The sequence below is a fragment of the Halictus rubicundus genome, chromosome 15, assembly GCF_050948215.1.
Source record: "Halictus rubicundus isolate RS-2024b chromosome 15, iyHalRubi1_principal, whole genome shotgun sequence".
Classification (NCBI taxonomy): domain Eukaryota; kingdom Metazoa; phylum Arthropoda; class Insecta; order Hymenoptera; family Halictidae; genus Halictus; species Halictus rubicundus.
In genome coordinates this window covers 10,555,432-10,572,555 of record NC_135163.1, presented here as the reverse complement: position 1 = coordinate 10,572,555, position 17,124 = coordinate 10,555,432, and the positions used below count along the sequence as shown (strand labels likewise).

Here is a 17,124-nt window from a genome sequence, read left to right as displayed (position 1 = left end):
TCTCCGGGCCCCGGGGGAATTCGCGCGAGCGACGACTACCGTGCCCGGATATCCGAATTATGCCTTCCTCCTCCTCGGCCCCTGAAACCGCGACACCCGCTCCCCGATTCCCCGATTCCCCGATTCCCCGATTCCTCGAGCCATCGAATCAGCCCGGAGAGAACGCTTCATCCTCTGCTCCGAGGCGTGCTTCCCGCTACCTCCCGATAACGATGAATCGTTGCCCCTGAAATCGAATCTAACCGCAAAAGATTTCGTGGACAGCACGCTAGTCGGTCTCGTCTCTTGTCTCAAAGAACAACGCGCGCTCTCCTCGCTCCCGGGAAATCCCGCTATCCCCTCTAATCTGATTCGACTCTGAGAAGTCGATGCAGCTGACGTGCCTCAACCTCGGACGCGATGCCTCAGGCTCGTCAGGGATTTCCGGGAAGCGTGTCGCGCACGCCGCCGAATCGATTCCGATCCAGATTTCTCTTTTTCGAATTCGGCGAACCGGCGCCCAGAATTGAACCAAATACCATACGATTCTCAATTGGTACGGCTTGTACCAGTTTACTTGTAAGTAAACGATTTACACTTTTGAACCAGCAAACTCCGGCCATTGAAACTTACATATTCGGGAAAATTGGTGCCTCAAAGTGAAGTTCAGCGGTTGCAAACACTACCTAAAGACGCCCGATCCAAGATAGATCATCGTTTGGACGCTTCCGCAAAGAAGTGCGGACGGACTTGAAAAGGGTTGGTACGCGCGACGCAGTAAACCTCCGATTCTCAAGAGATTTCCGATCGATCACGGGGCGATGGTCGACCGCGGAACGCGTCGGCCGGGCGCGGGAGAACGGATGGAAAACACGTATAAAATTATACGAATCACGGGTCGTCGAACCGCGCGCCCGCCGAAATTGCCGATGGAGGTTTCGTTTGGCCGATAAACGCGCCGGCAAAATCGAATTCCGCGATTCCGGCCCGTGGGACCGGAACGGGAACGGGAACGGGAACGGGAACGGGTCGCGGATCGTGACACGTTCGTGTCGCACAAGTGCGCGCCGTGTCGCGCGGTTAACAGAGAAGCGACGACAGTTCGTTTGCAGCGATCCGGCGCGTGCCGTTTCGCGTGTTTACGCGTGTCGTTAGCGTAATCGAACCCCGGCGGACGGCCGCCTCGCGTCGCGCGTTGTCGGTGTAATTCATCGCGGGCGCAAGCGCCAGCGCCGATACACAGCTGTCCTCCTCACCCGCGATTCCAAAGCGGATACCGGCTTCCAACCGGCGTCGTACGTTACTTCAATTAAAGCCCGATCAAACCCGACGCGAGGCGACGCGGCGCGACGCGCGTTTCCGTTATATGTACGGCGCAATGAAACATCGCGGACGCTGACGCGCGACGTTATCGGACGATTCCGAGCGGATGCGCCCGAGCATCGCGCAGCCGATCGACGTTTCCGGCAAACGATCTCCACAACGATTCTGGAAAACGTTCTGTAATATCGTAGAGACATCATTATTCTTTACGACTGGTTGTTAATAACTGAGCTGTATTTATACAATTTGGTGGATACTCGCAACGATACTCATGTTTATACACATAATCTGACATTCAATTCCGACTGAGATTAATTGTATGTCTTGTAATTGACGCGGACAAGCTTTATTCCGCACTTAAACCCACCGGCAATAACCGGGTGACTCGTGGAATCGCAGCGGAATGATTGCAGGCCTAATCAATTACCGATTTGTAACGGGTCGCGGAAGGGCCATCCCGCTGGGATGAGGGGAATGAAGATCGCTAGACTCTCGGTCGTGGACCCTCCTAAGCCCGGACAATGTCTCGTAAAAGTTGCAATGGAAGTTTAATCGAGTTCCACGCGAAGAAACGTCTGGCGCCCGGGTACTAAAGATAAACCGGTCCTTGCGCCGCGCCGTCGATCCTTGGCAGGATCCCTCTCTCGGGCCGAGTCAGCCGGGGATCACGAACTAGAGTTCATCGAAGTTTAGATCGCTAATCGGTTTTAACGCGAGGAAAAAACGCGATCCGCGAGGGTAGTCGTGGTCCGAGGCGAGGCGCAGGCTTTGCGAAGTTGCTAAACGGTCGATGCGGTCGCGTCGCGGCGTACGGTAAAAATTGGAAAGTTTTTCGCGTGTTGGTCCCCCCGAGGCGACGGTGGAGGATTTGTCCGCGACGAGAGTCGTCGAAGGATCTCTCGATCCGACCGAGCCTTTGGCAAACGTTCCGTAATCCTCCCGGTCATCCGGCAAATGCTGGAATTTACCGGGAGGACCTTGGCCGAACGTTAGGCGAAACGGGAAAGTCGGCTCGCCTCGGCTGGTCTCGGCTCGGTTAGGCTGCCATACCTGCTATATACCGAGTTGACTGCCTGGTTGCTGGCTACGTATATCCGGTCCCCCGGCTAAGACGGAGATTCGGTGTCACGTGGTCGGCTAAGTCACCAAAAAGCCCGGCTTAGCCGAAGCCAGATCTAACTTCGGCTCACCTGGATTAATTCGAACGTAAGGCTAACCCCGAATCGATGTTACCCCCTGTCCATCCCACGGGCTAAGACGACTTACGTTCCGGCAGCCGTTTTCAATTAATGAAACGCTCACGCGAGAGGTCTCTCTTTTCCAGTTCTGTACCCCGGTGATCGATCGATCTCGCCGCGGATTAGGCGGGACTCGCCGCCCGAGAATTACTTCCTCGACCCTGGACCCGAGATATTAAAAGGGTTTTCCCTCTCCATCTCTCTCTCTCTCTCTCTCTCTCTCTCTCTCTCTCTCTCTCTCTCTCTCTCTCTCTCTCTCCCTCCCCCTCCCTCTCTGTAGTCTGTAGTCTATACCCTGAGCCGTTTCTCAGATATTGCTGTCTGTCGCTGTCCCAACGAGACTATCGTCTCCTACAAACTTTATGCTCAATGATACATTTTTCATTCTGGTGCGGCTTGGACCCTGAACAGCTTGTTTTGCTATTGGACTTTGGGACACATTTGTACTCTAGACCTATCCAGAAAGATTCTTTCGTTATCGGCGTTCTTGTTTCGCGTTACAATCATTTTATGTAAGAACGATCAATGAACGAATAAAGACAATGTAATGAAAAGACGTATCTGCGTATTTATTTATTGATCCCTCAAGTTTTCCCGAACACCCGACTCGACGTTGACTTGTACTACTTAAATTCGGAAACCTCCTTCGATATGATGTTCTCCTAATACAAGGTTCGATTTTACGAAAAATTACGGAAAGTTTTGGAAAATTTCGACCGTCTGACTAGACGTTGACTTGTACTACTGAAATTCGGATACCTCCTTCGATATCATGTTCTCCTAGTAGAAATCCGAAAATCGCGAAAAATTTTCGAAATTTTTCGAAAAATCGAATTTGGTATTAGGAGAACATGATATCGAAGGAGGTATCGAAAATCAGTAGTACAAGTCAACGTCAAGTCAGGCGGCCGAAATCCGGGAAATTTCGAAAATTTTGGAAAATTTGACTTTTGTATTAGGAGAACATGATATCGAAGGAGGTATCCGAAATTCAGTAGTACAAGTCAACGTCAAGTCAGACGGCCGAAATCCAGGAAATTTCGAAAATTTTGGAAAATTTGACTTTTGTATTAGGAGAACATGATATCGAAGGAGGTATCCGAATTTCAGTAGTACAAGTCAACGTCAAGTCAGACGGCCGAAATTCCGAAAATTTTCGAAAATTTTGGAAAATTTGACTTTTGTATTAGGAGAACATGATATCGAAGGAGGTATCCGAATTTCAGTAGTACAAGTCAACGTCAAGTCAGACGGCCGAAATTCCGAAAATTTTCGAAAATTTTGGAAAATTTGACTTTTGTATTAGGAGAACATGATATCGAAGGAGGTATCCGAAATTCAGTAGTACAAGTCAACGTCAAGTCAGACGGCCGAAATCCGGGAAATTCCGAAAAATTTTGGAAAATTTGACTTTTGTATTAGGAGAACATGATATCGAAGGAGGTATCCGAAATTCAGTAGTACAAGTCAACGTCAAGTCAGACGGCCGAAATCCGGGAAATCCCGAAAAATTTTGGAAAATTTGACTTTCGTATTAGGAGAACATGATATCGAAGGAGGCATCCGAAATTCAGTAGTACAAGTCAACGTCAAGTCAGACGGCCGAAATTCCGAAAAATTTCGAAAATTTGACTTTTGTATTAGGAGAACATGATATCGAAGGAGGTATCCGAATTTCAGTAGTACAAGTCAACGTCAGGCCAGACGCTCGAAAATTTTCGAAAATGCAGTGGTACAAATCAACGAAAAGTCAGACGGCCGAAATTTCCGAAATTTTTCGACAATTTGGTACTTTTGTATTAGGAGAACATAATATCGAAGGAGGTGGCACGAAATTCAGTAGTACAATTCAACGTCAAGTCAGACGGTCGAAAATTTTCCAAAGTTTTCCTTTCGGTATTTTCGGATTTTTACTAGGAGAACGTGATAGCAAAGGAGGTGGCATGAAATTCAGGGTAGAGAAAGAAGAACACATTAACTGTTGTAACTAATACTCTTTATTTTTCACCAAATAGATTACAATGTTACATCTGTACACATAGAAAATAGAACAAAGTAAAACTAAAACATAGCATGAGACGTTTCACGTACAGGTCGAGCGTTTTAGTGTACAGGTGATTGCAGCTGTTACCATGTGTAGGCGTTGACGAGCATTTCTTCTGTTCGTCGCAGAAACTTGAAAAGGTAGTCGCGCAAAGTCTGTTGTCCTTTAGGAGGGGAGGGGGTCCTGTTCCGTTGGAGCTTTAGCGTCCCCTCGCCAGAAATTCTGTAAATTGTACATGGGGTTAGCTAGCATGTGAACTAAAAAGTGGAAGCGTTATGCATTATACAGGGTAGTCGATGCTGTAAATATTTCAACCGGTGATTCTACGAGATATCTATGCCGGGGGTGATTCTACGGCCTCTTATTTTACCTTGTAGAATCAACCCGTTGAAATATTAACCGGACATAGTCGAACACTCTGCGCGGACATACAATTTTCAAAAAATTCATGCATATATGCTGCACGCAAGCGACGCGAATAAGTAAATTACTATGTGCTGTAAGTACGCCAAGCATATTTCTGCGACTATCGGTATGAATTAAATATAAATTTAGAGTGTAAGACCTTCCGAGTATTGAGACCCGAAGATAAATAATTCGAGTCTTAAATGGATTCGGAGAATTTATAACTTTTCCGTCAAAATATCTTATTTTACGAGAGGACACATCGCGTTCAACAGAATATTGCAAGTAGGACGACTGTCGCTAAAATAAACGAATCGTGCGAATCTTTTGCTGGTGTACGGGTGTATTTTGGTAGCCGAGTCTAAATAAAAAGTGAAGCGAAATGCGGAATAAAATTGGCTTCGCGCTTAACGCGTTAGAAGAAAATTGGAGCAGGATCCAAAAGTGAAGGAACGCTATGTAGGTTACCTGTATTCGAAGCGTTAAAGATAACGGGACACTGATTAGCAAGCGCATCGGCGAAGGCTCCGAGATTCATCCGTTTTGATCGCCGGATATCCCGTAAGAGCGGAGTCTCGGAGCAAGAACAATCGCTTATCGCGTTGTTCAGCCGGGAAGATCGGCCCGTGCGATGAATCTTTTCTCGGGGAATCGTTCCGCGGCGGAAGACGGTCGCGAGAGGCTGCTTTAAATTCTATTAAAGCGACAGGAGGTAGCGGAGATCCTGTCGGATGTGAAACGATTATTATCGCGGAACGCAAGCAAGCGAAAGCGAGAGCGAGAGAGAGAGAGAGAGAGAGAGAGAGAGAGAGAGAGAGAGAGAGAGAGAGAGAGAGAGAGAGAGAGAGAGAGTCACACCGCTAATACCTTAAGAAATATTCTCTGTGACGCGTAATATATTCCGGGTGTAGATTATACCGTCGCGCGGAGACTAGTTATCCGGCAATTGAACCGGTGCGAGGTGCGGTGCGGTGCGGAACGTGGAAATTCCTCAAACGGTTTGGCCAGCGGCGGTAGTGGCCAAAACCAAGCCCTCTAACCGGTGCGACGAACCGAGTCGAGCCGAGCCGAGCCGAGCCGAGCCGAGCCGTTGCCTAACCGGAAGTATCATAACGACCCATTCTCGAGTGCTCTAAGCCCGTCTCTAAATACTGTCCGGAATTAAGCGAAAACGGTTGGTCGTGATTACAGGACCGAGGGAACCCCGGCGACCGCCACGCCGCCTTTGAACCAGCAATCTTTCCGTCGACTCCGACATAATACCGTGGGACCGTTCTCGTCCGGCGGGTTACGTTCACCGCTCGGCAAAACCCATTTGTTTCAACGCTCCCGTGAACGGTATGCCTTACCTCCAACCCCCTATACCCTCCTACCTTCACCCTTAAACGTAACGGCCTCGAGTGCTCGCCGAAATGATCCGACCACCCCTCCTTACGTGTTAACGCTGCGTTCGTGTACAATTGTTTTCCTGGAACGGGTCAAATCATGTTACACGTGAACGCTGAACGATGCCCTGTAAATGTGGGATTGGACTGTTTAGTTACTGCTGCTGGACTATGAATCGTAAATTGGGTCCAACCTTCGGGTTTCGTAAAAAAATTGTAATTATGCAAATTTTACGAAAGAAAAATTTTAGCCGATGTAACCACCATAATTACCAGAGACGTTGTCGTGTTCTCTCGAACGGGACATTCAAATTGCCAGCCAGATATAGGATGTCCTCTTGCTGGGGACAGTCGAGTGCAAAGGGTTAATTAAATGCGTATAAAATGAAAGTTTCATTAAGTCGGTTATGATGAAGGGATATGAATACATATTTGGTTTCGAGCACGTTAATATTTTAGCTTGGCAAAAATTAAACCGAAGAACTTCTTAACAAGATATGTAATTTAACTCTTGTCTCCGAGATGAATTTTTATGAAATTCTGTTGGTACAAGTTAAATCCTTGCAAGACACACACACGCTTCGAGCACGAAAACGCTGCGAACAATTCCAGAATATTTGTTTCCTCAAGATATTTCCCCTCCGTACCGAGCAGAAATGAAAATAAAGACCGAAATGGAAAATATGTTCCAACGGAACGTGCAATTTTTAAAAGGATGGCAAAGATAGTTTATAACCGTACACACGACTGAAAAGTTTTGCCCGAGTTGTTCGCTGAGCGATCTAAAAACAATCTCCGTGTACAAATAATATCTAGACGCATCGGCAAATAATTCGCATGACTCTAAACTTGTTTTTATTTATATTTGAACTGTGATCGTTTCGTACAAAATAACAATAAATCTGGACTCGCTCGAGTAATTCGGATTAACCGGTCAGAGGTGCGGTCCCCAGTTTCGAGGTGGGTCGAAAAATCGGCGACAAATTGAGGAGCGTCGGCGTGGTTGCGAAAGGGTGGAAGGGGTTGAGCAACTATCTAGCTGATTTAGGGGGATACCGTCTGGGCGTCGTGAAACGCGCCGCGTCGAATATATTTCCCCGTTGTTCCAGCGGGAAGAGGCTCCCGGTGCAACTTTAACGAGAAACCGTCGCCGCGTTCGAAGAATATACGGTCGCGAGCGACGGTGACGGGTCCCGCGCAGCTAAATCGCGGTAATTAATCGGAGAATTATCGTTACAACGTGCCAGCTAACGGCGCGGTGTCTGCCGGAGCGTGTTCCTGCGCCGCTAGCATCATCGAGATTATTTGTATCGGTAATATCGCCCGTGCAAATTTATCGCGCTCTTATTGCCGGCACGTCGCGCACACCGTTGCGCGCACCGCGCACCGCGCACCTCTGCTGTCTTTCCCGGAATTATTATCATCGTCTCTCGCCTACCCTTCCTCTCCCTACACACCCTAGGGACACGGGTACCCGCTCCAATAAATCTATCTATCCATCTAGCTTCCCGACTAAAACCGTCTTGACTCGCTCACGCTGCGCGTTGCGACGCGACGCGACGCGGTGCTTTTACGAGGAACTTTTACGCCCATCTCGAGGACTTTCCTGTCACTCACGGGCCGCTCGGCGCGGCTCATATATTCCGGCGACGCTTCCCCAGACCACCTAGATCTTCTCGTACGATCCGCGGCGTGGATCCTCGCGAGGGTGTCTGCCGCGATAGCAAGCAACACCCGCCCGATAAAACAAGGGATTCGTCCAAGAAATGTTCCTCGTGTTTCCCTCGACCCCCTTTTCTCCCGTTTTGCCGACGAGAGCCGTCGCGTTTTCGGATTTCGAGGACAGTCGACGAGCCCTCCTCGCTCGACAAGCTCGTTTGTCTCAGAAATTAAGGGGGATTCTCCTGTAAAGCGGGAAAGTCGAATAAACGCAAGACGAACAGAAATTATTTTCTAGTTTTTCCACTGAATCTCTGCAACTATAAGGTAAATGACAGAACGATAATAGGGTTGAATAGGACACTTCGGTGAAATAAATCGATACTAATTGCGAGCGTGGTTGGAGAGCGGGCGTTACCTTCGAAACTGGTTAGTCTCCACGGAGGTTGTTGGACCATTGTCGAGGAGCGGATTTCGAGGACTTTCCGCGGGGGCGCGTCAGATTTTCAAGTTTTCACTAGCTCCTGCGGCCAGGCGAGATTGCCCGTCAAGGCCGGCTGGGAACTGGAGCGAGAATCGGACGTACTCGGCGCGTGTTCGCGTACATAGAGCATACAGTATATACAGCTATCGTCCCGTGTACGCGTCCTGCATAATACAGGTGTGTTTATGTATGTATGTAAATAGATTGCGGTCAGGCGGCTGTGTGAGTGTACTTAGACGCGGCAAGGTATTTCGCTGGGACGCGTAATGCCCATAAAACCCGGGGTTTAATCAGCCACCCTAGGCACCGGTGCCCTTGCTTCCTGGCTTCTCCTGCCCCCTTCCCACCTTCGTCCCCCGTTTGCGCACAGCTCCGCATCTATATCGTCCCGTCCCCTTGTTCCGTCCCGTTCCCGTTTCGTGCCTGGCCGTAATCCGAGGAACGTTCGGCGGCACGCGCGCCATTACGCTCGGCGTGTGCCTTACAACACGCCGAGCGGATCCAAGCTGAAAGCCGGCTTTGCCTGGATCCTTATTGAAACTGAGCACCATACTCTATATGGCCCTCGCCTTGACACGCGGTGTCAAGGGCGATTTGCGCGAACGCTCGATGCGCAATCCACACGCGCTTCCTCCTATCAACGTCCTTTGGCTGTTTGGCAGCCAAAGCAGTCAAAGCAGCCAAAACTGTCCAAAGCGGCAAAACATTCTACACCGCTATGTGCATTTCTAGATCACTGTCCTCGAAGCCAACGATAACCGCTGCCCGAAACCATCGCGTCGCGGCGGATCGACACAGTGTTTACCGGAAATTCCGAAAGAAAAAACTGCTCCGCGGAAATATCTGGCTGTCGAAGAGATTGAAGCGTGCAGGGTGCTAGAAGGCCGAAGAAGTTATTTCGAAGTTTGAATTCCGACGTGCAACAACACGGCCGGCACACGATACTTGGTCGCGATTTATTCAAGATTCGGGTTAATTCTTGGCTGGTTCGGACTCGGAGGTTGGCTCCCCGACTCTCTCCGGCAGTTTTAGTCGATAGCGGCTGAGCGTGGGATCGGGCCTGCTGCTTTCGTCGGATAATTAACAAAACTGTTTTCTTGCGGTGCGAGCTGGCCAGCTGTGCGCCACTCGCACGGCAATTTAAGTGGGACAGCGGAGCGGAGCGGAGCGGAGCCGGGCCGCGCTCGTTAGCTCTCCTCGGCGAGCCTTTTTCATTCTCGACTCCGCGAGTACGCGACCGCGTCACAGAGGACTTGACCAGGGGCGAAACTACCCCGTTTTTCTACAATTTCCGCTGATTATCTTGGGCGCGTGCGCCGCCGCAAGCTTCTTCCGACTCCGCGGTGTGTAGCTTGCGCGCACAATACGGAGAAACGGAAACGTGTGCGCGTTCGGAAACCATGTGTCTTTTACGAACAGTAGGACTTTATTAGTAAATAACCGAGGAGGGTCTCGCAAAGCGGTCGCTGTCTCTGGTTAATCCTTCGTTCTAATTTACGTTACTTCGGTGCACGCTCGCGCGCCTGCTTTGCGACGAATTCCGGCCTTGTTCGGTCTGAATGCGCTAAACCGAGAAAAAGGGCTGTGTACACGCGGTATTTAATACACGCGGAGGGCTGCCTAGAGAGAGAGAGAGAGTCAATGCGAAGGGAGAAAGAGGACACTCGAGTCGAAGCGCGAAACAAGAATAGAGACGTATGCGCGTACATTCGTCGGCGCTTTCTCGCTTTGCTTCAAATTAGGTGGAGGCTGAAGGGGGAACTCGAGAATATTCCCGAAACCCGATTATACCGGGCGCCGAGTGTTTTCCGGCATTTTCCACGCATCGTTTATATGCGCCGCGCCGTTACACGGTTAACGAGCCTTTGCCGGATCAAAGGACAAGCGTTTCGACAACTCCGCGCATCGTGCCGCGCCGCGAGGGAATCGGATCGCGAGCAACCGCTGTACACGAGCTGTGCCAGCTTGAACCCCTCAGCGACCGCAACAGTTTGCACAACTAATTTGTTGAAAAATTTAACGCCCTGCCTCCTAGTATTTTAGACACTTGTTCGGCAAAGTGCAACGATCAACGATTAAGATTGTACCGGTCTCGTTAGCGTTCGAGCAAGTACGTTCTCGTCGGTGAACGACAACGATGAAAATTCTCGGGGGGGGGGGAGGAAGTCGCTGGAGCTTGTGTACTTTTAATCATCGTGTTTCACCATCGATTTCTTGGCTGACGAGCAACAAGAAACCTCAAAGTAGCGGACAAGAAGAGGAACCGCAAGAAAATCCGGCCGCTTAATTGCTCGACAGGGATTTGGCGCGCGGCTCGTGCTTGCGGCTGATTTTATACCCGTGGCACGCGAACAACCGTCTCTCGGAAAGCTTGCCGGGCCGGTTCATAATGATTATTATCGCGCCATTTGGACGACGGTCCCGCGATTACCTGTTTAATAATGCACGGACGTATTACGATTTATTCGGTGAGAGCCGATCGGGCCGGCCGATTATTACAGGTCCCGTGCATCGTTTAATTACCGTCGGTGATAATTTTAAATAAATTGCCGTTGTTCATTTGTCAATCCCCAGGCCCTCGTAAATTTCAACGGGCGCTGACTGAAACTGCGCGACCGAGCGGAATTTGTTAATTACGCCGGTCGTTTAAGCGTCGCGTCGCGTCGCCCAGCCTGCCGAGCTCTCGCCAGCCTTGTTAGTCCGCGGCGCTAATCGTCCTGGAATTTATGTCTGTTCAAGGGCAAGACGCCGGGATCGTGCTGTCCCCGCTGATCGGAGTGGTGGTCGGTGCTCTGGTCACCCTGGTGCTCATCATTCTGGTGGTAGCGGTGCGCGTGCGACGGGACAGAGTGTCGAAACCGCGACACGAAAAACCAGCGGAACTCAGCGAACTGCCGCCGCAACAGTACCCTCTGCAGAGCGCGCAGCAAACCGTAGAAACCGATCCAGACGTTATTCCAAATAAATTCGGTAAGTTTCCCGGACCATGATCCACATTCTCGCGGTAGAAGGGGAGCTTGGAGCAGGGGAACGAGTCTTGATCCGGCAGCTATGCCTCCAGGAGGCCTAATATCTTGCCTAATATCTTGGATTTCGAAGCTTTGTCAGGTTACCGGTGTACCAAAATTTTAGTCAAAATGTGAAGCTCCAACGATAGAATTTTGGCCACGAAAAAACTGGTTTGCAGGCGTGCGGGAGGCGTCTCTCGCCGGCGACAATTAGTCGGCCTAGTTCTACTTGCTCTTTCGCGCGGATTTTCTACCCTCCCGCGTCGTCTACTCGCAGTTTCGCGTCGCCGGAGCTTCTATTTAGTCGGTCCGCGCGCGTGCCGCGGAAAGTAGGTGAGAGATGGCTTTGCGCACAATAGAATGTTAAACGTCGTATACGTTGCCCGATTTCTAACATTCGATTGTTACCGTAGGAACGATGCGCGTGTGTGGGCAACTTTCAATTCGAGCACGGTAAAATTGTGTGTGTACCAACTCCTCCCGTGCGCGAAGCGAATTTTCTTTTATATTTTTTGAAAACGTATTTTCCCTCTGGTTTGCCAGGACTTCCGCTGAGCAGTGTAATGTACTTCGCCCAACGGGTACCGTTCATCCGTCGGATCACGGCTAGGTTAACGCGTTAGCCAACAGACTTTTAATTTCAATTTTAATCTTAATTTCTCTCTGAATGTTTAACTTCGCTTCGAGGGTGAAATTGACTGGCACCAAAAGCGCGAGTTGAACAAAAACTCTGAATATCGATGAATATTGCATTCTACTTTAGACGGTAGACAAGCAAGCCGTTCTGTAGAGTCGGGCAACGTTCGTAGTCGGGTATTTAGCGGAGAAAGTTATTAATAAAGAAGCGATAGGGGGTTGCGGACGCGGATCGAGGAACTTGAGCGAGTTTGGGGGCACGGTAGGTTCGCGACAGCAATATTCCGAGCGAGTACTTCGCAGGATGGCGGACGTGGAAGAAGAGAGAGAAGTTCTGTCGCTCTCTCTCTCTCTCTCTCTCTCTCTCTTTCTTTTTTTATTCAGAAGCACGCGCACCGTAATCGATCGCAAAGCCGGCGTTCATCCGCTCGAGCGCACTTCGCGTTCGAGAGAGGGACACAATGGGGGGAGAAGAGGAGACTCGCCGCAAAAATAGAGGCAGGAGCCGCCACGGCTGCCGGAAGATAGTTAGGAATATTCCCCGGAAGTCGAGGGTTCGCGGGGTAGTATCGCGCGAGAGACGCCGCGACCGTACCGTTTCCGTAGTCTGTTTTCTCGGGGACGATGGCATCGGTTCCGCTCGGGAGCGGACGCGATCGCGCGTCGAGTCCGTACCCGCAACGACAGAAAACGCTTTCGCAGCGTATCTAGCCGGGCGTTCCAAGCCCGTGCGGCCCGTTGCTTCGATCCCCTTTGTTGCCGATGAAATATGGCGGCGGGCGTCTCGGCACCCTGCACCGTACACCGGTGCAACGAGCGCGCCGCAGACCTTGTAAGCCGCGGTAATTGAATAGAATCTACACGCGCCCCGCGTCTACAAATAGAATCCCGCGATTAGATTAATTACGCGTTCCCCTCCCCCGTTACGTTTCTCTGTAATAACGCGGGAGCGCGCGCTCGCGCTCGCACCCCGTTCTCTACGGAGTTCCTGGTACACGGTTGATCGTTTACATCGCACCGGTTGTTGCTTACGGCAATCGCGCGTAACGATTGCACGCGAGCGTGCACAACAAGCACTACAAGTGTCCGATAAAGATTCTCATCGCGGAAACTGTAGTATTTGTGACCAACGAATTCCCGGAAATAACTATGGGTCGGTTGACTGTTGCAGAGGGCAATCTGGTGGAAGTGAGTCCTCCGAGCTACCCGGGTGGCTACCCTCCGGGACACTGGGTGACGCCGGGGCCCACGCCGAGCATAGACGAGCTCTGCCACAAGTTCGCCGGGAGGCCGACGGAGCTGAGGTTACCGTCGAGAAGCACGATACCCAGCCTGCAGAGCATGCCCATGACGGGAATGATGGTGGGCCAGGGGATGATGCTGAGCGGCGGTCAAGGTGTCGCGATGAGCGCCGGTCAAGGTGTCGTCGTCGCCGGGGAATGTCTGGACGGCGAGGCGATCAAGCGGCGACTGATGGCGAACAGGCTGCCGGAGAGCTGCGTCTAGACCAGGCAACCGCTCTTCGCCCCGGGAGCGTTCCGATTTGCCCCCGGGGCAAGTTTCGTCGAACGAGAGACACTCGCGAGTTCGGCGTCGTCGTCGCCGGCGGCACAAGACTATCTCGTTCACTTCGTATAGGACGCGCTACACGAGTAGACGCGGCTTCGCTGGGTTGTGCCTCGCGAGACCCCGGAGCCTGCCCCGCGGGCCAATCTTTGTCCAGAAATAACGTCAGAGGAGGAAGATGGCTGCGTTGTGCTTACAGCGTACGATGCCTCGAGTAGGCGTGGCTTCGCCGAGTTGGGTCCCGTTCGAGCCAAGGGCCTGCCCCACGGGGCGATCTTTGTCCATGTTTGATCTAGAGTGACGTCTCGGCGCAAACAGCGTCAGAGGAGGAAAGGGAAGTCGAGCATGTTGTACTTCGAGCGTAGGATAACTCGAGTAGGCGTGGCTTCACCGGCCTTGATCGAGAGTAACAGCCAGTAAAAGCCGAGAGCTCCGTGAGGAGTCGTATCCGCGCTCGCATTCCTTACCAGCGTGACCAGAGTGGCCTCACGGAATGTACCCGTTTGGTCTATTGTGTGTTGGGCGTGGTCTAGTGGGCGTGGCTTTGCTGCTCCCGCTCCGAACGGAGCCAGAGCAGCGCCTCGCGGGGCAAACCGTGTTCCAGCCTGGTCTAGACCTTGGAGGTTGCCTCCTCGGCGCTGAATCGTGCAATCGGAGCCGAGACGTCGCCTTTCCAATGATCCTTGCGTAAATCGGACTGCGAACAAGTCAATTGCGAGACGACGACGATTTTACAGACAATCCCGCGTCGTAACGAACGCCGTGTTGGAAACGGGAGCTTCCCGGCCGACGAAACTGTTTCAAGAGCGTTTCCCTCGGAGTGTCGGACAGAATGTTGTTTCTTTCTGCTCGGAGGAGGCGCGAAGAGGAGAGCGGGCGGACGTAGAATCCGCTCGCGGAAGAATTAGGTGGAAACTTGCCAGTTCTCGAGTTCTCTCCGACGAGCACGCCCGCGAACTCGCGTTCCCTCTTCTTCGAGAAACTTTGCTATCTCTCTCTCTCTCTCTCTCTCTCTCTCTCTCTCTCTCTCTCTCTCTCTCGATTTCTCTTCGAGCCGGTATCTCTCTGGACCGACCGCCGATCCGACGATCCTTGACAGTGTCCTTCCGCGCGTATACGGGATACAAGAATGTGCTCGTAACCTGCTCATTGCATAACAAAAAGTTTTTTGAGGTCTTGATATTTTATCCAGATATGAAGGTGACGTTGAATGTTTCTGTCATTATGTCGGATATTGGAATATGTGATTTTTGAACAAAGTAAAATATCAAGAAAGCTAATTATTATATCGTGTGTACCGGATAATGTCTAACGACTTTTGTTCGAGAGTATTTTTCGATGCAACAAGTAGGTTACGGGTAAATTCAGGTGGCACAGTGAACTCAGCCAGCATTTCTCAGCCGAGGTACGTGATTCAAGTTTCGCAGGAGAGTCGCGTCCGTGCGAAATACTCCGCGGAAAAATCCGGAAACGAACGGCGACGGTAATATATCGGGGAAACGCGACTATCGAGCGACGCTGCGACCCGGACCAGGCCCGAATCCTTATCGAGGCATCGCCGGAGAATATTAGCGTGCTCCCCGGGTTCGAAACGAGACGGTACGGGGCGGGATAACGGGGGAAATTCTCGGCGAATTGGAACGGACGTAAATAAACCCGCGTCTCACCCCGAAGAAAGAGAAAAGATGCTCGAACGACGCGCCCCTTCCCTTCTCCGAGCCCTGTCGTTCCTCTTCCGGTTGCTGGAATGAAGATCGATGGAGGAACGGCATGGGAAATACGCGATGGAACGAACGCGAGTGCAACCTAACGAAAATAACCGAGAAAGACTGGTGGGCAGGAGAGGAGGGGGGGAGGGGGGCACCGAAAGACAATGCGATGGTACTTTGCCGTGTTGTTCGCGGGGGCGTGAAGAACGGCAACCTCCAGGCTGATCGATCAGCCCCGTAGCCGGAAAAAATATTCGCGACCAGACAAGAGACTTTGTACTTTGCAGCAGCCATAAGAACTCGGCGACTGCGGCTGTTTCGTTCGCTGGCGGCGTTCGATTCGGTGGCAGTGTGCCTCGGAAAAGTGCTCGAACATTCGATTTTCTTCGAAAGAATTTTTTTAGCAATTTTTTGATCATTCGACAAGTTTTGGGCGAAGGAAAATGTATTTGTTCTATCAATCTGATCGATAAAATAAAACAATTTCCATTCGCCGATGCATAAAACAAAGCATTTTTATTTTCTGTCGAATATTTCTTCGCGTCGAAAATAAATCGGGCAAGGGAACACGGCGGTTGTAATTCAAGGGAGCATAATATTTTGGAAAATTTTGCCATGTAATTTATTAAACGCGATGAAATGTTTCATTTGAAAATGTTCAACGTTTAGATTACCGTTTTTCCTGGAACGGATCAGCGAAGTTAAACAAAAATATTTCGAAATGAAATGATGTTCTTTCGGGTGTTCTTTCAAATAAAACATTATTCCAGGCCTTCGACAGACGGTTCGCGCCCATCGGAGCTGTTAAATAAAATACTGGTTTAAAAACATTTTCCATTAACACGTCCGCTGACGCGTCGGTGCTGAACGAGAGATGGGTAAAATTTCCAGGGAAAAAAAGGAAAATTTGAGATAGTAGATGATATACAGTCCGGGTGAAATAGTATTTCAAATAGGCAGCAAAATATCCGCGAGCGTTTTTATGTTGACGATTCGATGCACGAATATTACATATTTCTAGTTTAATAGCCCGTTGCACTGAATTACACAGTGTTGCTTTAGTAGCCCGATGCGCGCGAGATAAATGATTTTTATTTGAATAATCTGACGCGCCGAATAAAGTGTTTGTTTTTATATACGTACCGCCGAATCATCTTCAAAAAATATGTGGTTCGCTCGGTCATATATCTTCGAATTGTAAAAATACTTCAAACGCTGTTTTAAATCCCCTTTTGGGTTGGATAAAGCATTTTACAAGTTCGCGCGCCCGATTTCAAATTGGACAGGCTGTTCAGTGTTTTCTGTGTGAAATTAAAACTGCGGATTTTATGCATTTTTAGTAGAAGCGAGTTTAGCGAAATATGAAACTGCCAAGATATTAGGAGGGGCAATTTTTATTTCAGTTTTCAAACGAGAAACTGCCTGCTCTCGAGAATGATAGTTTGCAGAAAGATTTATAGCTCAATGATTATTTCGATGGCGCGAGGTTGTCTGTCGGCCAGGTGGATGATTGAAAGTGTTTTGTTTCGAAGATTCCACGCACGATTTCGACTAAAACCGACTATTTGCCGTTCGGAACAGTATTTCACCGATCCGTGGCGCGGAGACAGCTCGACTACCTGTAAATAAATGTACGTACGTGTTCATAGCGGCAGCCATCCGAATCCGAATCAGTCGTTGTAGGATAG

General features: G+C 50.2%; 1 protein-coding gene across 2 annotated transcripts in view; it reads left to right on the top strand.

Moving 5' to 3' along the window:
• The window catches only part of LOC143361569 (hemicentin-1), a 374,791-nt gene extending 360,653 nt beyond the window's left edge, over positions 1 to 14,138 (top strand). For both annotated transcript variants that reach the window (XM_076801071.1, XM_076801072.1), the window contains exons 13-14: positions 11,257 to 11,487; positions 13,333 to 14,138. In XM_076801071.1, coding sequence (XP_076657186.1) covers positions 11,257 to 11,487; positions 13,333 to 13,667 — 566 coding nt within the window. In that variant the 3' untranslated portion in view covers positions 13,668 to 14,138. The remainder of the gene's footprint in view (positions 1 to 11,256; positions 11,488 to 13,332) is intronic.
• The last annotated feature ends 2,986 nt before the right edge of the window (positions 14,139 to 17,124 follow it).